At 35.3% G+C, this 23532-nt stretch overlaps 2 protein-coding genes across 9 annotated transcripts; one reads left to right on the top strand and one right to left on the bottom strand.

Annotated features, from left to right (window-relative positions):
- Positions 1–9902: 9902 nt before the first annotated feature.
- On the bottom strand, positions 9903–15540 carry LOC129315788 (F-box protein FBW2-like). Of its 8 annotated transcripts, XR_008594594.1 has the most exons (5): positions 15331–15540; positions 14246–14525; positions 13563–14158; positions 13175–13352; positions 12306–13056 (listed from the first exon to the last, which is right to left on the bottom strand). XR_008594594.1 is itself a non-coding variant. In XM_054959837.1 (4 exons), the coding sequence occupies exons 3-4, from the start codon at positions 11026–11028 to the stop codon at positions 10015–10017; spliced, it is 846 nt and encodes a 281-aa protein (XP_054815812.1). In that variant the 5' UTR covers position 11029; positions 12305–13056; positions 13175–13666; the 3' UTR covers positions 9903–10014. The 8 variants fall into 8 exon arrangements, 3 of the variants coding, with proteins under 3 accessions (XP_054815812.1, XP_054815813.1, XP_054815814.1); XM_054959837.1 differs by lacking the exons at positions 14246–14525; positions 15331–15540 and adding exons at positions 9903–10549; positions 10718–11029 and having other exon boundaries at positions 12305–13056; positions 13175–13666; XM_054959838.1 differs by lacking the exons at positions 14246–14525; positions 15331–15540 and adding exons at positions 9903–10549; positions 10718–11029 and having other exon boundaries at positions 12415–13056; positions 13175–13666.
- Positions 15541–17732: 2192 nt separating this feature from the next.
- On the top strand, positions 17733–23532 carry LOC129315120 (protein RETICULATA-RELATED 4, chloroplastic-like). Its single transcript, XM_054958671.1, has 8 exons — positions 17733–18420; positions 19381–19449; positions 20130–20261; positions 20364–20417; positions 20499–20543; positions 21500–21639; positions 22988–23113; positions 23207–23532. Exons 1-8 carry the CDS (start codon positions 17860–17862, stop codon positions 23253–23255), a joined length of 1176 nt encoding a protein of 391 aa, XP_054814646.1. The 5' UTR covers positions 17733–17859; the 3' UTR covers positions 23256–23532.

The raw sequence follows: 23532 nt of genomic DNA, 5'->3' as shown, positions 1-23532 counted from the left end.
AGACAACCCGTACTTGCATCACGCATAGAAGAAACCCCGCAAAAGAAAATCGAGAGTTATAAGCCTCGGTCAGTATCCTGGTAGTACATTGTTTAAATCCAATGGGTTCTATGTTATACTATTCCTAAAGGTTGAGCATTCCATTTTATTTTCGATTCAAAGTAAACAGTGTAGAAAAGAATATTAAGAAAAGCGTGGTGAGAATTGAAAGATGTGCAAAATATGCTCACTTGTCCTCAGTGGAAAGGAAGAAGGAATGAGATATTGGAGACCATAAACACACAGCAAGAGCATGAAGGGAACCAGAGCTTTTAGCTGTCAGCATCTGGACCATTCTTTCTCGTTGGGAAGCCGTCCGGTAATAGCTCCAGTTTATCTCTTAAGAGGTGAACTCACAAATTTGGCCCTTGATTTGCAAACCCAAGGCATCACGGGTTGCAAAAGATGAGAACAAGTGCGTCGGGCATTAATTCATCCCAACTTGGATATTCCAATGCTGCTGCCACCTGTAATGATTTAAATTTTAAATTAAATAAATTTTTTTCAATTGATAATTAATTAGTTTGAATTTTATGATAAAGAAGAGCTATGATATATTAGAATTTATACTACATATTTATATGAAGATTTAGAGTTCAAATTTTACTTTAGTCAAATGTTATTTTATTTTTTTGGAAAAAGTACCAAAGAGTCCTTACTATTTATTATAGAAATATTATAAAAAAATAATTGAAAAAAAATTGATAGGGTCTTCTTTTAAAATTTTCTCAATAAATTTTGGGTCTATTTTGTAAATTTCTCCATAAGTTATTATTTGATTTTCGGCACCTTCTTAGTCGGTGTATCAGGCAGAAGAGACAGGAAGAGCTCGTGATTTTTTTTATTATTTTCCTCTCTTTGTTTTTCGATCGTGTTCTAGGACCAGAGAACTCTGGAAAACTCTACCATTTTCTGTCTTCTCCTTCTCCCCTACCATCTGCAACTGTTGAGGTGTGTGAGTGAGAGAGAGAGTTTCGACCATCGTTGCATAGGTGTTGAGTTACCGTCTCTCCTCCTTCTCTCTCTCTTTAATCTCGTTTTGAGCTGCTGAGAGGGCCAGAGATCAAAACTCTGGACATGTTCATCGTGTGCTCTCTGACTCTGCTTCTCTCTACTAGCCTACCCTTGCCGCCGGCGAAGTGGGAGCTTGTCACTCTCGTATGATGCCAGGCCCTCAGACGTGCTCTCTGTTTTGTCTTCCTCAACCGCTGCTGTCCTCGTCGTTCTTGTTCGCGCCCTGCTATGAACGTCTGTGTGCCGCTGCATTCTTTTTTGTCCTCTCTCGTCTGTACGTTGCTAATGTTTGTGTGAAGCGGAAGATCTTTTGCTGCTGAAGGCCGCCAGATTTCCACATCTTCCCCTGTTCGTACCGTCTCTGTTCTGATTTTTCGTCTATGCTGTCAACTTGAAGTGCTGAGCCGCATGGTTTATATTCTCCTCTACTTTCCTGTTTGTTGGTCGTGTGAGCTCGTGTTGTGCTTGTATTCTCAGCCTTTAATTTCCTTTTTCTTCTCAGCATGGGTGTCGAGTTTATGTGTGTGGTAAGTTCAACTTCTCTTATTCTTTATTGTTGTTGGTTGTTCAAACTTCAATCATAAACTTTATGGATTGTCGATCATTCTCCCCTGTTTTTGGTGTCACTGCTGTGCTCATGGTTTAAATTCTCATATGCTCCATAGATGGGTGAATACCACTTGTTTTTTTTTTCTCGGCCAGTCTGTACATAGATATTGAAGTGGATAGAAAATTTATTTATTTATTTATTTTCAATTTGCTCTATGGCTATGCATGAGTAAGGATAGGAATAGTGTTGAAGTAAGCTTGAATTGAGGATTAGGAAGCTTATTTTGAATGGCAATCATGCTTTAAGCAACTTGTTATTGTAACGAAGTAATCTTAATTATTGTGGCATAGGATATGTGGTGGTTGTACTATGATTAATAAAAATTATATATATATACACACACACATACACACTTGATTAAAATTTAGTATAAGAATTGGAAGGCAAATTAAAATCTAATCAAAGTGTCACATAGAAAGGTAGACATGTAAAGTATTGAAAGGATTAAAGAAATTGAGATTGGGTTAATTAAATTATAATGACTTAGAGTTCGATTGGTTATAGTGTTACCAATATTGGGAGATAATTTATTTGACTAGAGTAAGGCCATTAAATTGTTCACCACCTTGAATAGGATGCTTAGAGGAATGGAGACATGGATGAAGTCGAAAGAAATGAATTTTGGTTCTTGGCATACTAAAGGTAAGTGAATAGCGTCCCAACTGATTTTTTTAATCAAAATTTTCTTTACTAGAATATTACGTTTTTCTGAAAATCATTTTAATATCATTAATGTGATTACTGGATATTTGTTGATTAACATTACTTTATTTTGAGAAATTAGCTTTACCAAATTTGAAATGTTATTTGATCAATTAAATCAAGTTTGGACTTTGATTATGAGATTTTTATTTTATCAAATATTGGATTGATACAGAGAATGATTATTGCGAGTTTAACTTTGAAAAGTTTTTGATTATTTGATAAAGGCAAGCATGAGCGTTAGATATGAAATTTTATTCTGGAAAGTTTCAATGCTTAAAAGTATTCATGTGAGTTTGAATTTGAGAATGAGAACTGTATCTTGAAAGTGATGATTTTCTCGCATGTTTGAAAATGGTTTTAAAAAGGGACTGTATACAGAACACTGGTTGCTAACGGCAGTTCCGTTAGCCCTTGGCGTGCCATGGTACACCTAGCTAGCAGGGTGTTTATAGGAGGTGGTAGCCCCGTGCGATGGCCAACGCACGTGGAACGGAGGGATGGTTATTTGTGAGCATCGTACTCACGTTTGTTTCGTGGCTTCAGCCGCGTTTGTTACCCTAGTGGACTGTGTGTCCACGTTTGTTTCGTGGCTTCGGTTGCGTTTGTTACCCTCGTGGACTGAGTGTCCACGTTCGTTTTCGTGGCATAAGCCGCGTTTAATTAGTTACCCTCGTGGATTGTGTGTCCACGTTTGTTAATTATTCTGATAAGTCCCTATAATTACGAATCCAACTATTTGATCATTCCATTGATGTTATTGGTAAATTATTTATAAATATTTATTTTATTTATGTGCTTCTTGGAATCAAGTCCTATTAACATTTGCCATGATAATTCAATGATTTAAGACTAAATTTTACACTTTTATAGAGCTATTCTATTTTAAAGTGTATTAAATTTTTATGAAAGCTGTTGTCTCTTTGACTCACACAATTATTTTAAACATTTTCTTTTTATTCATGTTCTATTATTTATTGTTGGGACGTTATTCACTGAAAATTATTATTTTTGGTCTTAGATATGTTAACTGATGTTGTGCCTTCCGCTAGTCCTTGAGGGGCTGTAAGATTCAGTTGAGATATAAAGCTATAATCAAACTTCTTTAAAGTAAATTTCTTATGTCAGGTGCTCCACATAAGATATGGTTAGGGTCCTCATCCTTATTATTTATATTTTGTTATTTGTTGATCGAAAGAGAGTTTCTTGCTGCTACTATTGTTTTGTAAAATATTTATAGATTTGTTTTTAGGAAATTTTATTTTAAGGGGAGATTCAATCAAAACTTTTTTTTAATATTAAACCTTTTATTCGCATGGTTTGTATTGAGGATGGTTTAATTTATTATCCAATATTTTTGTGATTTAAATTAGAGTTTTCATGCATAAAGACTATTGGGATATGGGTACTATCCCTATATTCTGTGCCGAATATGTCCTATTTTTGGGGTGTGACAATCCTGTTAACAAAATTGAAATTTGTGTGGTCGGGTTTCTCAATCTTAGCTTGGAATGAAACGAACACTGCATACTTTTGAAAGATGATCACTCATTGAAGGGGTGAAAGAAGGAGAGGTTTAAATAGGGCACAGGCGCGGCAGGATAAAGCAGGCTTCAGTGCATAAAAACCTAAGTTTTGAAAGTGGATAGCATTAAACGCCACAATAAAGGAGTATTTGAAGATTAGTATATGGAGATTGAATATTTCATACCGAATTGCTCTCCACCCCGTCCTTCTCTTGTCTCTAACGTCATTTCATCCCCTTCCTCTCTTGCCGGCCACGTCATAAGCTTCAGCCATGGCCTTCTCCTCCGTCTCCTTTCCTATATAGGTAGAGCGTCCAATGATGAGGATCTGCAGCGAGACGTCGACGACGACGTCCATTCTCCCTCATTGATCCACAGAAACATAGTGCTTATAGATGTTCTTCTGACGGTGCGTGATGGCGATGTGCGGGATGTTCTGCTCAGTTGCTCACTGTGGTGGCTGACGTGCGAGACGATGATTTTCTCGACCATCTCAATGATGCTGGTGCTCGCTGCTTGAAGCAATTGAGTGTAGTCATTACACTAAACTGGTTTCAGGAAGCAGCTGGCCTTATCGAGCAAGGCCTTCCTTTTGGCAGCGACATTGGAGGGTGGAATCGCCGTCATGACAACTCTGTTCGAAGATCTCCATGATTCAGAAAAAACATCATAGCATCATTTATTTAATTTGAGTTTAGACTCTAGAGAGAATGGGAGCAAAGAGACGAGGGCAATTAAATTTTGGCTAACTTTTGATGGATTTGAGGATTAATTTTTTCCCCCTTAATTCATGACATACTCCCCTGGTTCATCTTCTGGAAATCTGGATTCAAAATACAGGATATTGAAAACAATTTTTTTCAATTATATTCACATTTCATTTGTTATTTTTTTAAAATAAACAATAATAAAAAATATTTAATAAAGGCATAAATAAAAAGACGTAAAATTTTTTAAGAAATTATTTTTTCAACTAATATTTAATTTTTTGAGAACAAACAAGGGCAAAAGGTTCAGGTGATTCTTAACCATCTGCTTGATTATGAGCTAATTAAGTAATTTTGATGATATTTATTGAATTTTTTTAGGATACTAAAAAAGATAACTACTTTTCCGGGGGGGAAAACTATTCTATTAGATGAATTGTATTTACAATCAGATAAACAATCATAACTGGGCTAATGGTCAAGATAATCCCTATAATCACTAAATTTGCGATTCCAGCGCCACTTTCATAACTCAGTGAAACAACTTCATTAAAATGAAACAGATCATGTGAAGATAGATGATATTCTACTTTCAAATGATAACATAACGATATGCAAAATATATGGCAAATATTGTCATCATCATCTGCACTCCGCAGGATTCCTACAAAAAACCTATTACTATTAGTACCACATGTCCTAAACGACACCAATCAACAGGATAACTATAAGGATCTTCCATGTCGTGCTCAGGCCACAAGTCATGACCAGATAAATACTTCGATCCCTGCCAAAGATGCCACTTATCACGATCATATAAATAAACCGGTTCCTCCCAAGGAATAGTGAGATTTGGAAACTTGTTCTCCCGAAAGAAGTTCCCAAGTTGAGCACCTCGACACCCTCGCAGATCCAAATATTCAAAGCTTTGGACAACCGCCGAGTATTCGACAAACACACTCCGAGGTTATCACATGAAAAATCATTTCAAGATGCTTCAGGTTTGGCATCGTAGCAGCAATTGCAAAGGCTTCATCATCCTCCAAAGGCATGTAAAAGGCAAACCAAGGTTCTATAATTTTCATAAAACTAAAAGGAATGTTTCTATAATTTTGACAAACGAAAGGTTATTTTATTTTAATTACTCGAAATTTTCATACGTTAGTATATTTGTTTCATACAGTCATAGATTCATCCAAATTAAATTTGATGCCACATTCCACAAATGAGTTTTTCTTTGGTTGAAGTATAGGTATAGGTAGTAAATTATGGAATTGATGATTAATTATAAATATTAACCACATAATGCTCATGTAAGTTTGCTAAATTTATCAAGTTAAACATAGAGGAATAAATTCATGGGACTTACCGAACATTAATTTTCTTATATGGGACTAAATTATCATTTTCCCAAATAGAGCATCAACAATATTCTTTCTCTCGCAAGTTGTCCTCCCCACAAAAACCTTGCCTTTTTTCTCATGTGTTAAAAAGCGAGTAATATTGATTGAGCAACATAAAATTAGAACAGCTCTATACTTAAGAACCAGGTGGCAGCAGCAAGTTAATTTGAATCCTGGAATGACAATTTTCCTGTCTTTCTTCATTCTCCATGAAAATCAAAGCAAAGATGAAAATAGCCTCAATAGCCGCAAACTTGATTTCTTTGATAACGTAACAAAGGATGAATAATATTATGGCCACGAATTAAGCGTACGGTAGAATATTATTCAACTACACGACCATTTCTATTATTTTGAAGATAAGAATAGATATATAGAAGTTAAGAAATTTAATGACGGTCTATTGATTCCTGCTCAAATGGAAAACTAAGGCATGCTTATTTTGAATTAGGCAGTGTATCTTTTCAATAGATATGCTCCATATATGAATGTCTGTAAAATCAGACGGATATTCATCCTAACTCAATATTGGCCCCCTAGGCAAACGGTCAAGATAATCCCTATAATCACTAAATTTGCGATTTCAAAATATATGGGAAATACTGTCATTATCATCTGCAACAATAACAAGCCAAATTCCAACAGAAGACCTATTATATCATAAACAGCATCAATCAACTCATAAGCATCATCTACGTCGTACACGTAAAGGAGGACAGGCCACATACCAATACCATTATGCAGATAATATAAATACTACGGTCCCTCCCAAAAAACAGTTAGGTTTGGAAATTTGTGCCTGAGAAAAAAGTCCCCGAGTCGAGCATCCTGAGACCAGCGCAGATCGTCCATGAATTCAAGCTTTGGACAAGCACTGAGAATTCTTCTAACACCCTTCGTGGTTATCACATGCTCAGTCATTTCAAGATGCTTCGGGTTTGGCATCGTAGAAGCAAGTAGGCTTCGCAGAAGGCTTGTATTTACGAACCCAATAGTCCAAATTCATGTTCCTACACAAATTTTCCAACAGCTTGCAGTTCTTTCCTATCACTTCAAGCCCCTTCTCACTCAACTCCATACAATTGCTCTCGTCTAGAAACTTGATTGATGACAAACTTCCTGCAATCTTCTCCATCATGGAATCACTTAAATATATGTTGTAATATGGTATTCTAAAAGTATGGAGACAACCCGCACTTGCATCACCTACAGATCATGAAACGCCACAAAAGAATGTCACAAAAAGTTAATAGGCCTCTTGTCAGTTTCCACGTTAGTGCATTCGCCCTTTTATATTCATTCTATGGGTTCTTTCTCACTCCTTATGAATACTAAGAAATGGGTAGTGAGAATTAAAAGATGGGTGCAAAATATGCTCTCTTGTCGGCAATGGAAGTGAAAATGCAATCAGATGGGAGATAATAAACACAGAGCTTGCGAAGCGTAGCAGAGCTTCTGGCTATTGGCATCTGCAACATTCTTTCTCGTTGGCCATTTGGCTGGAAATAGTATTCCCCATACATAATGTCAATCTCTTGCCAGCTGAAGTCACAACTTCGTAACATGATTTGCAAACCCTAAGCATCATGCCCTTCTCTAATATCCTTTTTAATGTCCCAATTTCTCCATTTTTTTTCATTTCTCTTTGAATCTTCTATATAAATAAGAGGCATTTTAATATGTTGATATCCCAAAATAGTGAATATTTGTATTTTTTTACAATTTTTTAACTAAAAATATCACAAATACACTATTTTATTTTTGAAAGATCATAAAAAAAAATATTCACTATTTTAGGACATTAAGGTATCAAAATGTCTCTTAAAAGTTAATAATCTAAAAAAAATAAAAAATAAAATTGAGAAATTGAAACATTATAGGGAACGTTGAAAAAGTCACACTGATACCCCTAACTGCAGTCACTCTCACACAGTGAAACTTTGAAGAAGGTGAAAAGTGCCTCGGCTATAATTCAACCCAACTTGGAGATTCCCATGCTGCTGTCATCATAACAATAATTGAAATGTTCGTGAGGTTAGGTTTCTCAACTAAAAGAACAAGAAGAAAGGTGGGGAGATTTTAATGGGAACATAAAGGAGGATTCAGTGGATGAGCATTAAACGGCACAATTAATAAAGGATGATTAATTTGAAGATAAGGATGCATGGGTAAATGGAGAAAACCGAAAAAGCTGCTTAGGAAAACTGAGAAATTAAAATAAAGAAGAATAAGAAGAAAGGTTGCGTGGGAAGATGAACAAAATGAGTGAGAGCAAGTGTATAATTATGCTATGCTATTACTTCGACTGCCCACGTATCCAAATTTGATGCCACATTCCGCAAATTATCATTTTTTGTTTGAAGAAAAGGTATATAGGTAGTAAAAAAAAAATGTTTGGTTCTTTAAATTTTCACGCCTGAGAAATCTTTATTACTCAAAATGCCAGTTTTTTTTTTTTTTATTTTATCAAACCTAACCTCACGAACATTACTTGTTCCTGATGGGCGTGAGGCTCTAACATGGTAGTAGAAAGGAACACGTTTGTCAAGATGTTTCTGAGGTTAGACATCGTGGAGGCAATTTCCTACAAAGCCCACGCGCGCTCATGTTCATACAATAGCCGTATCCAATAGCCTCACGTATACTCGAGGTGGGTGAAGTTTCATCAGCTAAGTACTTTGAGTTTAGTTTTCAAATATTCAAAACCTGAAGTTGATCATATAACATACCTTACTAAGGTGTTTGATGCTGCTACTTTCCACAAACGAGTTTGTCTTGGGTTAAAATAATGGCATTCAATAATCGCTTAGCCTCCCGTATACTCAAGGTGGGCAGTCTCTGTTCTAGTGAATCCCAGCATGCAACTCGCTTGGAGCCTATTTGGTCTTTATTAGTATTATTTTTGTTTTTAAAACTGTTTGTAATATAATTTTTAAATTTTTTTTTCAATACAAAACAAAAGGAAAAAAAACTCTATTTGGTTGGGGTAAAACTTACAGTATTAGGATTAAAAGAGTAAAAAAAATATTTTATAAAATTAAAAAACTAAAATAAAATATTATATAAAATTAAAATACTAAATGTATAATTTAGTCTTAAATTTAAAACATTCCTCCAAACAAGTTTCTTATTTTTTTTGTTTTTAAAAACAAAAAAATTGTTTTTGAAAACAAAAACCAAACAAGATTTCTAAGCTTTCGTCTATCAAGAAAATTACCGAACGGCTATGTTCTTGGCATGAACTTTCAAGCCTGAGAAATTTGGGTCTGTTTGGTTTCTGTTCTTATTTTTTTGTTTTTAAAAACTATTGTATAATACAGTTTTTAAAAATTATTTTTAAAACAAAATAAAATAAAAATTTGTTTGGTTATCTCAATTAAAAAGTAGTATTAGAATTAAAAAATAAATTAATAATGATGGTTATAGGGAGTCAATGATAATGATTAATAATAAAAATTGATCAAAGTAATTATAATTTTCAATAATCAAATATAGTGTATCTTAAAAATAAAAAAAATAAAACAAAACAACTCAAAGTTGTTTCTATTTTTTTGTTTTAAAAAAAATAAAACAGTTTTGAAAATAACTAAATAAAAAATACTTATCCATATAAATTTTTAAATTTTTCTATTTTTAAAAGAAAAAAAATTTCTTAAAAATAAAAAACAAACAAGCCCTTTGTCTTTCTTCCTCAAAATACCATTGTTTAGTCGATGATTATTTGTTGCAGGGAGTTGGCTCTAACATGCAACAAAATTGATCGATACTCTGCAATCAACTTTGCCAGCTTCACATATCTTCAATTTTAGAAGACTCGGATCCCATTTTTTATGTTTTTTTTTTTTTCGTTCACTTAAAGGCACATCAAAAGGGGCAAATAAAGCTGTACACAGCATGTACGTAAAGCTAAAGCAGATCATTGTCAATTGCGTTTTCTCTTATCATATATAAGTGAAGATCGACAGTATGAATATGATCGTCATCTGCACTGAGCCAGATCAAAACATAAAATGCTAGAGCCAAAATATTCCATGGAATTCGTCCCACAAGTTCTCGTCATCATCACTTAAACAATCATAATATACCCCAACGTCTGATCCCATTGAAGGCGAATCCTCCCAAAGAACCGTGAGATTTGGAAACTTGTTCTGCAGATAGAAGTCTCCAAGTTGACCATATTGAAACCCGCGCAGATCCAAAAATTCAAGCTTTGGACAAGCACAGAGTATTCGACGAACACCGTCCGAGGTTATTACATGATTAGTCATTTCGAGATGCTTCAAGTTTGGCATCGTAGCAGCAATCGCCAAGGCTTCGTCGTCCTGTGAAGGCTTGTCAGCAGAAACCCAATGGTTCTCGTTCATGTTCCTACAGAACCTTTCCAACAGCTTGCAGTTCTTCCCGATTACTTCAATCCCATTCGCAGTCAAGTTCAGACAATTGCTCACGTCTAGAAAAGTGATTGACGACAACCTTCCTGCAATCTCCTCCATCATGGAATCACTTATGTTGCACCCCGGCACACACAAAGTGTGGAGACACCCCGCACTTGCAACACGCACAGATCAAGATAAGAAACACAAAAGAAAGTCACAAAGTTAAAAGCAAAGATTGAATGACTTAATGGGCTCTATCCTATTCCTTAGGTTTAGCATTCCATGTTATTTTGTATTCCAAGAAAACGTGTGAAAAAGAATATTCAGAAAATATGCTTACTGATCGGCAATGGAAGGGAAGATGTAGTCAGATTGGAGACCAGAAACACAGAACTTGTGAAGGGAACCAGAGCTTCTGGCGACAAGCATCTGCAACATTCTTTCTAGCTGGCCAGGTGGCTGGAAAAAGCAGCTCCAGTTCAAAATGTCAATCTCTTGCCAGCAATGAGGTGAACTCACGACTTTGGCCCATGATTTGCAAACCCTAGGGATCACGGCCAGTCTCTCAAGGAGAGAAACTTTGCAGAAGATGACAACTAGCGCGTCGGCTATTAATCCATCCCATCTGGGATATTCCGATGCTGCTGCCATTCTAACAAAATTGAAATTTTTGTTGTTGTCAAGGTTTCTCAAATTGGAATGAAATGAAAACTGTATGAACAAGAAGAGAAGAAAAAAGATTTAAATGGGCCACACAGGCGGGAGGAATATAAAGCAGGATCCAGTGGATGAACATCAAATGGCACAATTGATAAAGGAGGGTAAATGGAGAAAACCGAAAACGCTGGTTTGAGAGAGAAGATGAAAGGTTGTCCGGGAAGATTAACAAAATGAGAGGGAGGGGATTGAACAGTTTACAACTTTAAATGGAAAAGTAGAGAAATGCGGCGGCCAAAATAAATTAGGAAAATTTCATTAAACTCCTCTCACAAAACTTACTGGAAACATCATTTCAATCCCTATGGTAACCATTTGGTCAAAGTTGAAGTTTATCTTTCGAAGGAAATGACACAAATAATTCTAATTCCCTACGTTTTATTTTCCATGTAACACTAGCTCATTTTTTTATATAAATTATTTATGTGTCTAATTTCACTTATTTATATTTATAATGATATAATGCTACTGCTAAAAATTACAAATTTTATATATGTCAATTATTCATTTCCATATGTCAGTCCTTCATTTTTTTTATATAAGTTGTTTACGCACGTAATTTCACTTATTTTTATTGATAATAGTATTATATTATTAATAAAAGTTTTTAATTTTTTTTTTTACATTAATTATTCATTTACTACATCGATCAGCTGGAAACTTTCCCTACATTAGTTGTTTTTATTAAAAAGGATTAGAGTTATTTGTATTATTTTCCTCAAATTTAATTTCCATTTAATCCAAATGGGACTCATAGGGATTAGATTAATGTTTCAGAATTTTAGAAGGGTTGATTGTAAATAAGTTTGGTACGTAGTCTAATGAAATCTTCCCCAAAATGAATGAGTAAACAAATAAGGGTGGCAATTACCTTTTTTGTCATCTTCCCACACGACCTTTCTTTTCTCATGCTGTCAGTGGTTACAATTATTTTGTTTTTAATAAATGTGACAACAAATGTGAGCCGGCCAAAAATTTGCTATTTTAGATGAATGCTTATTTTAAATTTCAAGTCTAAGCCGCTAGCCCAAAAATGTTCAATGTTAAGTTATACTACTATATTATAAAATGCATTAATGTTAATTTTTAAATTAAATACATATACATCCGTTTTATTTTATCTTAATCAATGTAATTACAAGAATCTCCATTTCATTTTTAAAATTTTATTTTCAATTTGTGACTTTAAATGTCATTTTTAATGCTTCACCTTCAGTGACTTTATCCTTGTAATTTATTTACCACATCCAAATTTGACGCCACATTCCACAAACCATCGTTTTTCTTGTGTTGAAGAAAAGGTGTGGGCAGTAAAAATACTTGGTTCTTTAATTCTTCACGCCTGAGAAATCTTTCGTGCTCCAAGTGCCACTTTGCCGGGATCATTATTCGTTGCTCATGGGCGTGCTGCTCTAAAGGCTTGCCCACAGTATCCCATTTCCTACAAAGCCCATGTGCATTCATGTTCATACGACAGCAGCGTATCCAATAGCCTCACGTATAGTCAAGGTGGGTAAAGTTGCATCAGCTACCTTGAGTTTAGTTTTCAAATATTCAAAGCCTAAAGTTGATAGATGCTTTGTGAAGATAGCTGCAGCTAGAAACATTGTGGGCATATGTCGAACAGAAAGCTTTTTGGCAATCGCCCGTACAAAGAAAACATCCAGCTCCATGTGCTTAGTTCTGTGATGAACAGGATTATGTGACAACATAACACAGTCCTGAAATTATCACATAGAACAAGAGGAATGCTCCGAGCTGTATTGACTCCCAATTTTGTAAGCCAGCTTTGTAACCAAGTTAACTCAGGTGTTACATTTGCCAGACTTCGATATTCAGCCTCAGTTGAAGACTGAGCAACTACTACTGGCTGCTATTTGGCTGCCCAGGAAATCAAATTACCACCAAGAATGATACATGAACCAGATGCTGAGCGCCTGTCATTAGGATCATTACCCCAGTCTGCATCACACAAGGCAATCAGAGCATTATTGTGCTGTTTTGTCAGTAGTAAACCATGAGAGATAAAGTTCCAACTAGATATCGCAGAATGCCTTTGATAGCAGTCCAGTGGCTCTACCTGGGTTCTTGCATGAATTGGCAAACTTTATTCACACTGAAGGATATTTTTGGCCTGGTAATAGTGACATAGTGCAGTGCCCCCGCATCCTAACGGTATAAATGAGCATCAGCAAACGGACAAGGGTCACGCTCTGATAGATGAGGAGAAGAAACCATGGGAGCTGCCAAACCTTTGGCTTTGGAACCACAAAGATAAGAAGACAGAAAGTTAACAGTAAGTCAATTGTCAACTTCAACCAAAAAAATCTGAGAGTAATAAGTAGGAGCGTTGGTTAATAGTCACAGATCATGCAACTCAAATCAAAAGTGTGTCTGTGTCTATAGTGGGGCTTATGGAGATGGAGACCAATATACTTCAGAATCTTCGAATTCATCGTCTGCCTTACCTGCATAAAGCATGGCTTACTTTGATAATCACAAAATTGTCCCATGCCACCAGCCATGAGTTGCCAGGTGAGATCCTCATAATATGTATAACTTGGTATATCATGTTCATTCTATTTCCATTGCCTCCAATGGATCGTCTCCCCTGTCAAAACAGTCATAAGCACGTGGCCCCCATACTGTGAGTTTTGGAAACTTGTGCAGACCTAAGTTTCCAGCTTCAACATTCTCACATCCCCACATATCAAAACACCCAAGCTTCGAACAAGCACTGAGTATCTTACGAACACCTTCTGTGGTCATCCAATGGCAAGCAATTTCAAGATGCTTGAGGTTAGGCATCGTGGAAGCAATTGCCATTGCTTCATCATCTCGTGAAGACTCGTCATGATTTCCAGTGTCCCATGAATGCATGTTCCTGCATAACCCTTCCAGAAGGGTGCAATTCTTTCCGATCACCTCAAGTCCACGTGCACCCATGTTGATACAGTAGCTCACGTCTAAGAAAGAAATCATTGAAAGCCTTCCAGCAATCTGTTCTACTATGAAATCATTCAAGCAGCTCTTGGGAATTCTCAGAGTTTGGAGACAGGCCGCACTTGCATAATAGAAAACAAAACATGAAAGACCAATATAATCTGTGCTTTCAGATAAGAATATCAGAATCAAAGTTAGATATGCATACTTTTGTGCAATGAAAGTGAAGATGGAGTCAGATTGGAGACCAGAAACACATAGCGTACGGATGGAACCAGAGCTTCTGGTGATGAGCATCTGGACGATTTGATCTAGTTGGTCAGGCTGCTGGGGACAGTTGCTCCATTTCATAAGGTCTATCTCGTGACAGAAATGAGGTTCACTCACTCTATCTTTGAGAGTGACTCTGCTAAAGATTAGCCGTAGTGCCTCCGGTATTAGTTCATCCAAACTTTGATATTCCGATTCTGCTTCCATCGCTATCCTTTCTGTTTTCTCAACAACAACAGAAAATGTTTTTTAACCGACATAAAAAATGCTATACGTAATGATTGAATTGGACGTGTGTGTAAACACAGGTTTGAGGAGGTACAATCCAGCACTTGTCAATGTTTCCCTGGACTTTTTATCAGTTGCAAGATAAGACATAAAAGGCAAAGAGCATAAAATAAATACTACCTTTTAACCAAAAACGCTGAAGCCGTTTTAAAATACAATGGGATACACGGAATGATATGTTCATCAATATCAAAAAAAATTTTTTTTTGGGGGAGACATCAATATCAAATTTTGAAAGTGAGATACTTAAACTTCAATTCAATCATTACGAACCAAAACAAAGACCAACATTGTGAAGGTTACAGAATTTCTAATAATAGTAAAAAAAATGAACACAAAAAAGTTAGGCCAAAAAACCATATACGAACATAAAGAAGCGAGAAAGACTGAGTAATATCTAAAGACTAAAGAGCCAAGAAGTTCATGTCCAGAGAACAGACGACGAGGGACAGAAAAAGGAAAATTAAGGGGAAAATATAATATTTATAAAAGCACCTTCTCTTAACTTGACGAATTCAATCGATATGTAAAGAAAATTAGGTTTGCGATCGAGGACTATAAATACCTTCCTCTGAAGTTGCCCGATTCAATCGAGATGCCTAAAGAACATTAGATCTGTGATCGAGGACTAGTAACTGAATATCACATGTTACTGAGTGAAGAAACGAAACTGGTACGGGCAAGAAGAGAAGAAAAGCCGAAAGAAGTGGTCTACAAAGATGAAGAGAGATTTACCTGGAAATTTCCTTTCTTCGGAATTATAGAGTAGTGTCCCTGAGTACGAGACCGCCCTTCTTCGTCCTCTCTCTCTCTCTCTCTCTCTCTCTCTAACTTACCTCTCTTTTCGTCGGAGGGAGAAAATCTGAGGGAAGGGCGCGAATGGCTTAATCACAGGCGCCGCCGGTATTCTCGGAGGCGCGAAGCAACGCAGGCTTGAGTGTTAATTCTCGGATTTTCATGATTTTATTTGTGAGTACTTTTGGTGTAATTTTTAATGAATTTTACAATGAATTAATTAATTAATTTAGGAAAGTAAAGGAATCTGAATGACGTGGACAGAATCTGCATCACTCATCACTGTTTTATTAATTTCTTCCGATCTAAGGAATTTGCACTTTTTAGTTGAAAGCAGAAGTGCGAGAGTGGGACCCTTAGTTTTCTGGACGTGTTGACTTACCTTATTAATATTTGGCATTATTTTATTAAAATATTTCATATTTCACTTCCAAATTTTGATGTTTTCTCATTTGGCTTAGCTTACCTTTCTTCTGATGCTTTGTACTAAGTTGCCAATTGTTCTATTATTGAGTGAGGTTTAAGACTTAATTAAGAGGTCCTCTTTTTAATTATTTTGTTGTTAATGTTAATCATATAAAATGATCATTCATGGCTTATAATTTAAGCAATTCTTCCCCACTATGCTTATCATTTACTTTCTCCAGCTTTGGTAGGGGCAGGACCCCGAGCTGGCAGTTGTGTAAATTTAAAATATAATGTTGTTGTTATTACTACTATTATTATTATACAGAGTTTTTTTTCTTTTTGGGGACCAGAATGTGAAGTTAAATAATTCATCAGATTCCTTAAAGTGAAAAATGGTTGTTTTAAATCTGATGTCATATCCTCTGTCTCTGTTTTTATTTTTATTTTTTGCAAAGATCCTAACACAATAAATATCCAGCAATAAATTGGAAGCCATCAGATGACACAATTTAACATGAAAATATTTGATGTAAAATATATTCGCTATTATTGACTCATATTTGAGTATTGCAAGTTAAAAATAGTTGTCTCAAGATCATATTTTTCATATGCAAAATTCAAATTTTTGAATATGAAGAAAATTTAGATCAAGTCAATAAAATGCTAATTTGAGAAAAAAAATTCAGGGAGATGTAAAAGTTTTTTTAAGAAAAGAACTCAGGAAGCTCAAAATGTTCTTTTTTGGGGGCCATTAATTAATTCAAAACACTCAAAATATAAAAATATTGACAGACTGTTTAATTTCTGTTTTCAAAAATAGTTTATTGTTTTCACTAGAAAAAATAGAAATATTTTAAAGCTTTTTTATTTTATTTTTTATTTTTAAAATATATTATATTTGATTATTGAAAACTACAGTTACTTTAATCAATAATTATCACAAATTATTATTATTAACTGCTAGTGACCATTATTATTGACCAATTTTTTTAATTTTAATTTTTTTTTAAATTAATACAATGAAGAAGATTTTTTTTTTATTTTATTTTAAAAAATAAATTTAAAAACTGTATTATAAAATAATTTTTAAAAATAAAAAATAAGAATAAAAACCAAACAAGCTTGGATTGATTGGCTTTTTTTTTTTTGGTAATTGATTGATTTAGATTTGACACTATCAATTGAGGCAACACAAATAACTTTCCCCTTTACAGATAAAGCATAATATGAAAGCTTTCTTGGCGATTCACCAAAAAAAAAAAAAAAAGATAATTCACCGTGTGACTTGAAATGAGGTGGGTTAGGAGAAAAAAGAGAGGTAGTTTGGCCATTTAATTGAGTTTTTCAATAGAAAATCTTATTGATTATTATATGCCTCCTTTAAAAATATATTTTTAAAAAACTTCATTAATTACATATTAAAAGATTCCACATATTTTATATTTTTTAAATTAATTATTTAATTTTTATAATTTTTATTTAATTGTAATTTACTTTTTAAATTTTGATTTATTATAACTTAAGTCCTAAAATTTTAATTTGATTGTAACTTGATTCTTAAATTTTAATTTTTATAATTCAGTATCTATAATTTTAAGCATTTAAATATTAGTTTATTTGTCTTAAAAATAAAATTATAAATATTAAAATTATATTAAATATATTGAATAAGTTAGAAATATAATTATAAAATTATAAATATTAGAATTTATTCGTCCTCTTCAGCTAGAATATATTGAATAAGTTAGAATTTCTGGGGAATAATATTGGAAAATACTTTTTGCTTTATATAATAAAAAATATTATCAGGTGGAATGGAAATAGAAGAGGAAGTTTCCACTGCCAACCATTGGCGCGCTTGAATAGTCGCCAAGATGAGGACCCCACAAGGCCACAACCTCCTCCCTCCCCCACCAAACAAGGGAGGATCACGCGAAGCAAAAGCCGAAGGGCTGACCAACTCTCACATCTCTCTTTCTCCACTTTTACAGTCAACAGTCAATCCGCCTTACACTGCTTCACAAATCTACCACTATCACCTTCGCTTCTTTCTCCGCTCAAATGGCCGCCGCTTCCTTCTCCAACTTCTCCTCCCTCTCTTTCTCTCTTCCATCTAAACCCCATTGTTCCTATCACAACCGCTCTTCTCTTCCAAGCCTCACCCTCATCACGCGCCGTGCAAAACAATCTCCTAATCTCTTCTCTTCCAATCTCACTTGCTCCGCTCCTATTTTCTCCCCTACCCATTTGCTCCGTCCGCCGAAGACCACCATTTTTTCAGTGGGGGACGGTGGCGGGAGCATTGGACATGGAGGTGGAGGTGGAGGTGGCGGCGGCGGTGGGTGGGACGGTGAAGAGGAGGGCAGAGAACACAATAAGGAGGAGGCTTTGTTGGTGCTTGCGCAGGTGGGCAGGTCGCTGGACAGTTTGCCGGCGGATTTAGCGGCGGCGATCAAGGCGGGGCGTGTGCCGGGTTCGATTGTGAGGAGGTTCTTCGATTTGGAGAAGTCCGCTGTGTTCCGGTGGTTGCTCAATTTCGGAGGGTTTAAGGAGCGTTTGTTGGCGGATGATTTGTTCCTGGCCAAGGTTGCTATGGAGTGCGGGGTTGGGATCTTTACTAAGGTTCGTTTCTCAGAATGATATTAATTGAATTCAGTTAATTAGGCACATTTGTGTCTGATGCTGGACGTGATTATTTAAACTTGTTGATTGCAAGTCTAGCTGAATTTAATCTCCTTTCTTTTGTCTTTCAATCACATTCTTAATGCTGTTAGATGTTTCTTTTACATGCTACTTACACTGGGAACAAAGACACTTTCATTTGCCATGTTTATATTTTATTAGCTACCATCGTAAGAATGCTGTGTCCTGTATGTAAAATGGAGTTTTCTAGGTCACTCAATTGATAATGAAAATATAAGCCATGAAATGAGACGTATTTATCATAGTAAAAAAAAAAAAAAAGACCGAACGAATATTCACACTGGCCTTAATTGTTTAGATTTTGGATGCGTATCTATTTATCTCATTGAAATTAAACCCCCATTTTCAAGCAATACATGTCATGAGTTTACTTTTTGATTGTTCCCTGCAGATTTCAGACCACTATTTCTTGGAATTTGATGGTTTTATTTTCTTTTAAAATTTATTTAAAACAAGACATGTAACTCAGGAGAGGAACCGTGATTTTGTCATGGCGCCACAGAATTTAAATAATTAAAATATAGTCATGTTTTTAGTTCTTCCATTATCATTATCAATGTACTGAATAAAAAACAGAGGATGCCAAATTGAAACAATGTTGAGAACCAAAGTCTCTAATACAATAAATTGAATCTTTTCTCCTACTATCTATCAAATCAAGTTTATTTTTCTTAGTTCTCATTACTGTCATTAAGACGGAGTGCAAAGCTCAGGTTTGTTTCTTGGTTCTTCACTTGGAGCTTATTCATTTCTGCGTCCCACACTTATCAGACATTTTGTCCATCTATAATGAAAATTCAGAATCCTTTTCTGCGTCCCACACTTATCAGACATTTTGTCCATCTATAATGAAAATTCAGAATCCTTCTTGCTTTTCAGACTGCTGCAGAGTTGGAGCGGCGCAAAGAAAATTTTTCCAAGGAGCTGGATTTTGTTCTTGCTGATGTGGTATGCCATTCAACAATATATATACACTTCTATGTTATGCAGTGTCAGTTGACTAATGCAACCATGTAGAGTGTCCAACAAGATAGAAATCTAGAAATTTCCCCAGCCCTTTTCTTCCCAGGATTGGGATCTAAATGTGTTTTTTGGATGGTAAATTGAAAACTATGGCTGAATTGTCTACTAGCCCTCAGCTTTATTTGGAAGATTTGGTCATGATGCTTTTCTAGATGAGAATGAAATTAAGTCTGAAAAACCCAGGTGCTCTGTAAAATTGTTTATAATTGTACAATGAGCTGCTTGTGGCATGCCACTAAATCACTGCATGTGAATTGAGTTGTTTTTACGAACAAATATTCTTGGGTTGCAAACATGTAAATATATATGCAACAAAATGAAATAAAAGTGTTGTTTTAGCTAATCCTTTTAATAGCTATTTTCTTTTGGTCTAACAACATAATGCAATAGGTAATAACATGAGCAGATTTTGCCTGCTCAGTTAAAAGTCCATCTGCATTATTTAACTTCTATTCCGCAATCTGCTTAGGATCATATTTTTCTCTTGCTACTAATCAGCTTTGGTTTTACCTTTTAGCATGAATGTCTCTGAAGAATTCAGGCTGACTTTTTCGTTATTAAGCAGATCAGTGCCATCTAATTTGTTTATTTGATATCTTCAATAGGTAATGGCTATTGTAGCAGATTTTATGCTTGTGTGGCTGCCAGCTCCCACGGTTTCCCTCCGACCACCTCTTGCAGTTAGTGCTGGATCTATTGCTAAATTCTTCCATGGCTGTCCTGAAAATGCTTTTCAGGTTGGCACTGTTTGCAAAGCTTTCCACATTTCCCTTTTTTTTTAATTTTTTTTTATTTCTGTAGATAATTGATATGATATAAATATCACATTGATTGAACAGGTGGCCTTGGCTGGAACGTCATATTCTCTTTTACAGAGAATAGGTGCTATAGTGGTATGTTTTGGATCACGTAAAGAATGACATAAATTACTTCATTGTAAGTGAGGATTTTTATCATCTCCATCTATTATGCAGCGTAATGGAGCGAAGCTATTTGCAGTTGGGACGGGCGCATCTCTGGTAATTTAACTCCTAATGTGCTTGAAAATACCATTTTAGTGTTGTCTTAGTATTCATCCACTGAGCATAGCATCAAATCTATCCATCGCCAAAAACCTTGCTCCTGGTCATTGCAAATGGTATTCCATTCTCTGTGGTTGCTACTATTCTGATCTTCAAAATAATAGAAATAGTCATGTTTAACAATTTTTTGGCATGTAGTTGAATGTGTTCTGTAAGCATAAGTTGTTGCCAGAAAAGAGGATCTGGCAGCTACTGTGCCCTTCTATTTTTTTTTTTTTAACCTCCCTATAGGAAAGCCATTGCACTATTTTCATTTCTTTGATTCTCATGGGTAATGAAGAACTATGAAAGTAAAGTCGTCATTTCAATTTGCAAACCTGCTGCTGGTACCTGTTTCATGGTGTTTATTGTGCTAGTGCTAGTTTGTGCTAGAGCTTATATCAAAAGTATTGAGCAAGAATGCTAGATTCTTTTTTGGAAAATGAGAAGAGGAAGAAATAGGTTATTAGGTCAACAAATTGAATAGATAATGAAAATTTAATAATGAGATCTTATTGTAGAGTCATCTCTTTCTTGGGGACTCTTGCTCCTCTGGAGTCTGGACCCCATATTGTTCATCATATAGGTGCACAGTTTTCTAAAAGAACATCTCCTTTGCAGTTGGATGTCATCTACGATGCCAAATCTTATTCTTCTTCGTGCTTAGCTGATCCTATTTGTTTGGTTTAATTGTATGATATTCTTCATATAGTTTCCTAGATTTTAGCTAGAAAGATTTTATGATGCATATCTTATAATGAACTTCACTTTGATTTGAGGCAGGAATCACTTTGTTGGCATTGGGGCGTCTATCTTGTTTCATGATTGGTGTATATTATAGCATATATGAAATCAACATAAAGAATACGTAATGTTTAAGTGATAGTATCATGACTGTTGCAGTGCCTTTTCAGGTTGGTACAGGTGTAACAAATGCATTGATTAATGCTCGAAAGGCTGTCGATAAATCTTTTGCTGCGGAAGCTGAGGATGTACCGATAATATCGACCAGTGTTGCATATGGGGTTTACATGGCAGTATCTAGCAACCTGAGGTGTGTCATTATCTAAAACATTATACTACAAATGAATGCTCCTTTGTCTACTAAATTTTCAACTAAAAAATTAAATCTTATTCAAGGAAATCACATCAAGCTGTGAATGGCTGAATGCATTGCACCTTGAGGGATGATGGACGCCATAATATAGTTTTGACCAAGAAAACCATACTTGAGATATTGCATTAATTCTGACCCGTTGCATACTGTTGATGTTTTGGATAAAATAATTGCACTGCTAAGCTAATTTGACATGGAATGGAAATGCTAGCCTGCTCAAATACCATTCTTAGAGTGCTAGTGTACAAGGGTAAAAACATATCTGCTATTGTTTTACTTATCGAGAAAGCAAAAGCATAATGACCTTGAATTGGCATGCTGGTTTTTTATCTGTTCACCCCGCTTTTGATGAATGGGATTTTTTTGGAGGTTGTATCCGTTCAGCTGCATGCATAATCACTCTAATTTTGATATTGGAATTCACTGTTATTACAATGAATCCTATTCATATGAATATCTGAGGGCATTTTAATAATCTCTCTGCACAGCACAAACCTTGTTCAATTCTAGTTCCTACACCTTAAATCTGCTTTGCTCTTTGACTTCTGTATGCAGTTTATATAAATTGTGATAACAAGCGCTATACCGGTGGTACTAAGGCTTAGGGTGGTATTTCACAAAAAATGAAGTAATAGTTTGTGCTTTAACTAGTTAAAAATCTAGCCTGGGAACATCAGCAAATGATTCTGAATGAACAAGACACCTGAATCAAGGAAGATTTTTGCATGTGTGTATGATCTGGTATATATGTTCAGGAATGCAAGGGGGAATGTATATGTTTTGAAGTATTTTTTTTTTAATATTTTGATTCACATCTCAGAACTAATACTTCCACTGTGCAGCTAACACAGCTGTTAGGAATTTTTGTCATGATAAAAATGATCCGATGGTTACATTTATGTTTGTGCCTGGAAGAAGAGAAAAAAAGGACGTTGTCTTGGAAGTAATACTGATGTTCTACATGCACATGTTTAACTAAGAAGAAGAAACTATTATAAAGATGATTTACTAAAGGATGATTCACTAAGGTTGGATGAGGGAGCCTTTCTCCTCGTCCAACCCATCATGCCTAGATAATCTCCAGTTATGTAAACATCCATCCATACTTTGCTATGTATTTACTCCTGAAAAAAGCAAACGTAATTAGACCCTACTTTGCACTGAAGATGAAAGGGATTTGACAGCTATAATACCGCATTTTTGCATAAATGAATTGAGCGATGTCTGATTCTTGTGTGCATATGCAGAATTTAACAGAGGCTTTGTCTTTGTGGATGTCTTTTAGGTACCAAATACTCGCAGGAATTATTGAACAACGGATTTTAGAGCCTTTGCTACATCAACAAAAGCTTATACTAAGTGCAGTTTGCTTTGCTGTTAGAACTGGCAATACTTTCTTGGGCTCACTGTTGTAAGATTCTCGACCGAACTCGGATTATCTTTAAATCGTTTTTCTGCATCCTCTCTTTTTTAAAGAAATTTATTACATATATTCTGTAAATAGGTGGGTCGATTATGCTCGGTGGGTTGGAGTCCAGAAAATACGGGATTGAACATGCCGGTTTTCCAACTAAGAAGTACAGTATGCGTCGATGTTTCGTGAGACAGATTCAGCCAAATCATTGTATGTAATTGCTGAATTGGGTGGAGTTCCAATCAAATTTGTTTCCAGCGGGTAAACTGGCTGTACAAATAATTTATCAGAATAACAAAGATTGGTGAGTGCGAGTCTCTAGATACCACCATCACTGGTGGTCAGTGACAGCATTTTGATCCTCCATAAACTGGCATAAGTGGCTAGATGAAGTTGGGTCTCGTTTTTTTTTTTTT

The sequence above is a fragment of the Prosopis cineraria genome, unplaced genomic scaffold (assembly GCF_029017545.1).
Source record: "Prosopis cineraria cultivar Desert tree isolate PC_DT_omini unplaced genomic scaffold, ASM2901754v1 PC7, whole genome shotgun sequence".
Taxonomy (NCBI): Eukaryota; Viridiplantae; Streptophyta; class Magnoliopsida; order Fabales; family Fabaceae; genus Prosopis; species Prosopis cineraria.
This window is presented reverse-complemented; position numbering and strand designations above follow the sequence as displayed.

Bases quoted from the DNA above. Each gene is read 5' to 3' on its own strand.
- LOC129315788 (XM_054959839.1), bottom strand. From the start codon at position 11,028: ATGGCAGCAGCATCGGAATATCCCAGATGGGATGGATTAATAGCCGAC. The intron at 10,550-10,717 runs GTAAGCATATTT...GCGTGTTGCAAG, and splicing joins TTCCCTTCCATTGCCGATCA to TGCGGGGTGTCTCCACACTT.
- LOC129315120 (XM_054958671.1), top strand. From the start codon at position 17,860: ATGGCCGCCGCTTCCTTCTCCAACTTCTCCTCCCTCTCTTTCTCTCTT. The intron at 20,418-20,498 runs GTATGTTTTGGA...TCTATTATGCAG, and splicing joins AGAGAATAGGTGCTATAGTG to CGTAATGGAGCGAAGCTATT. The intron at 23,114-23,206 runs GTAAGATTCTCG...TTCTGTAAATAG, and splicing joins ACTTTCTTGGGCTCACTGTT to GTGGGTCGATTATGCTCGGT.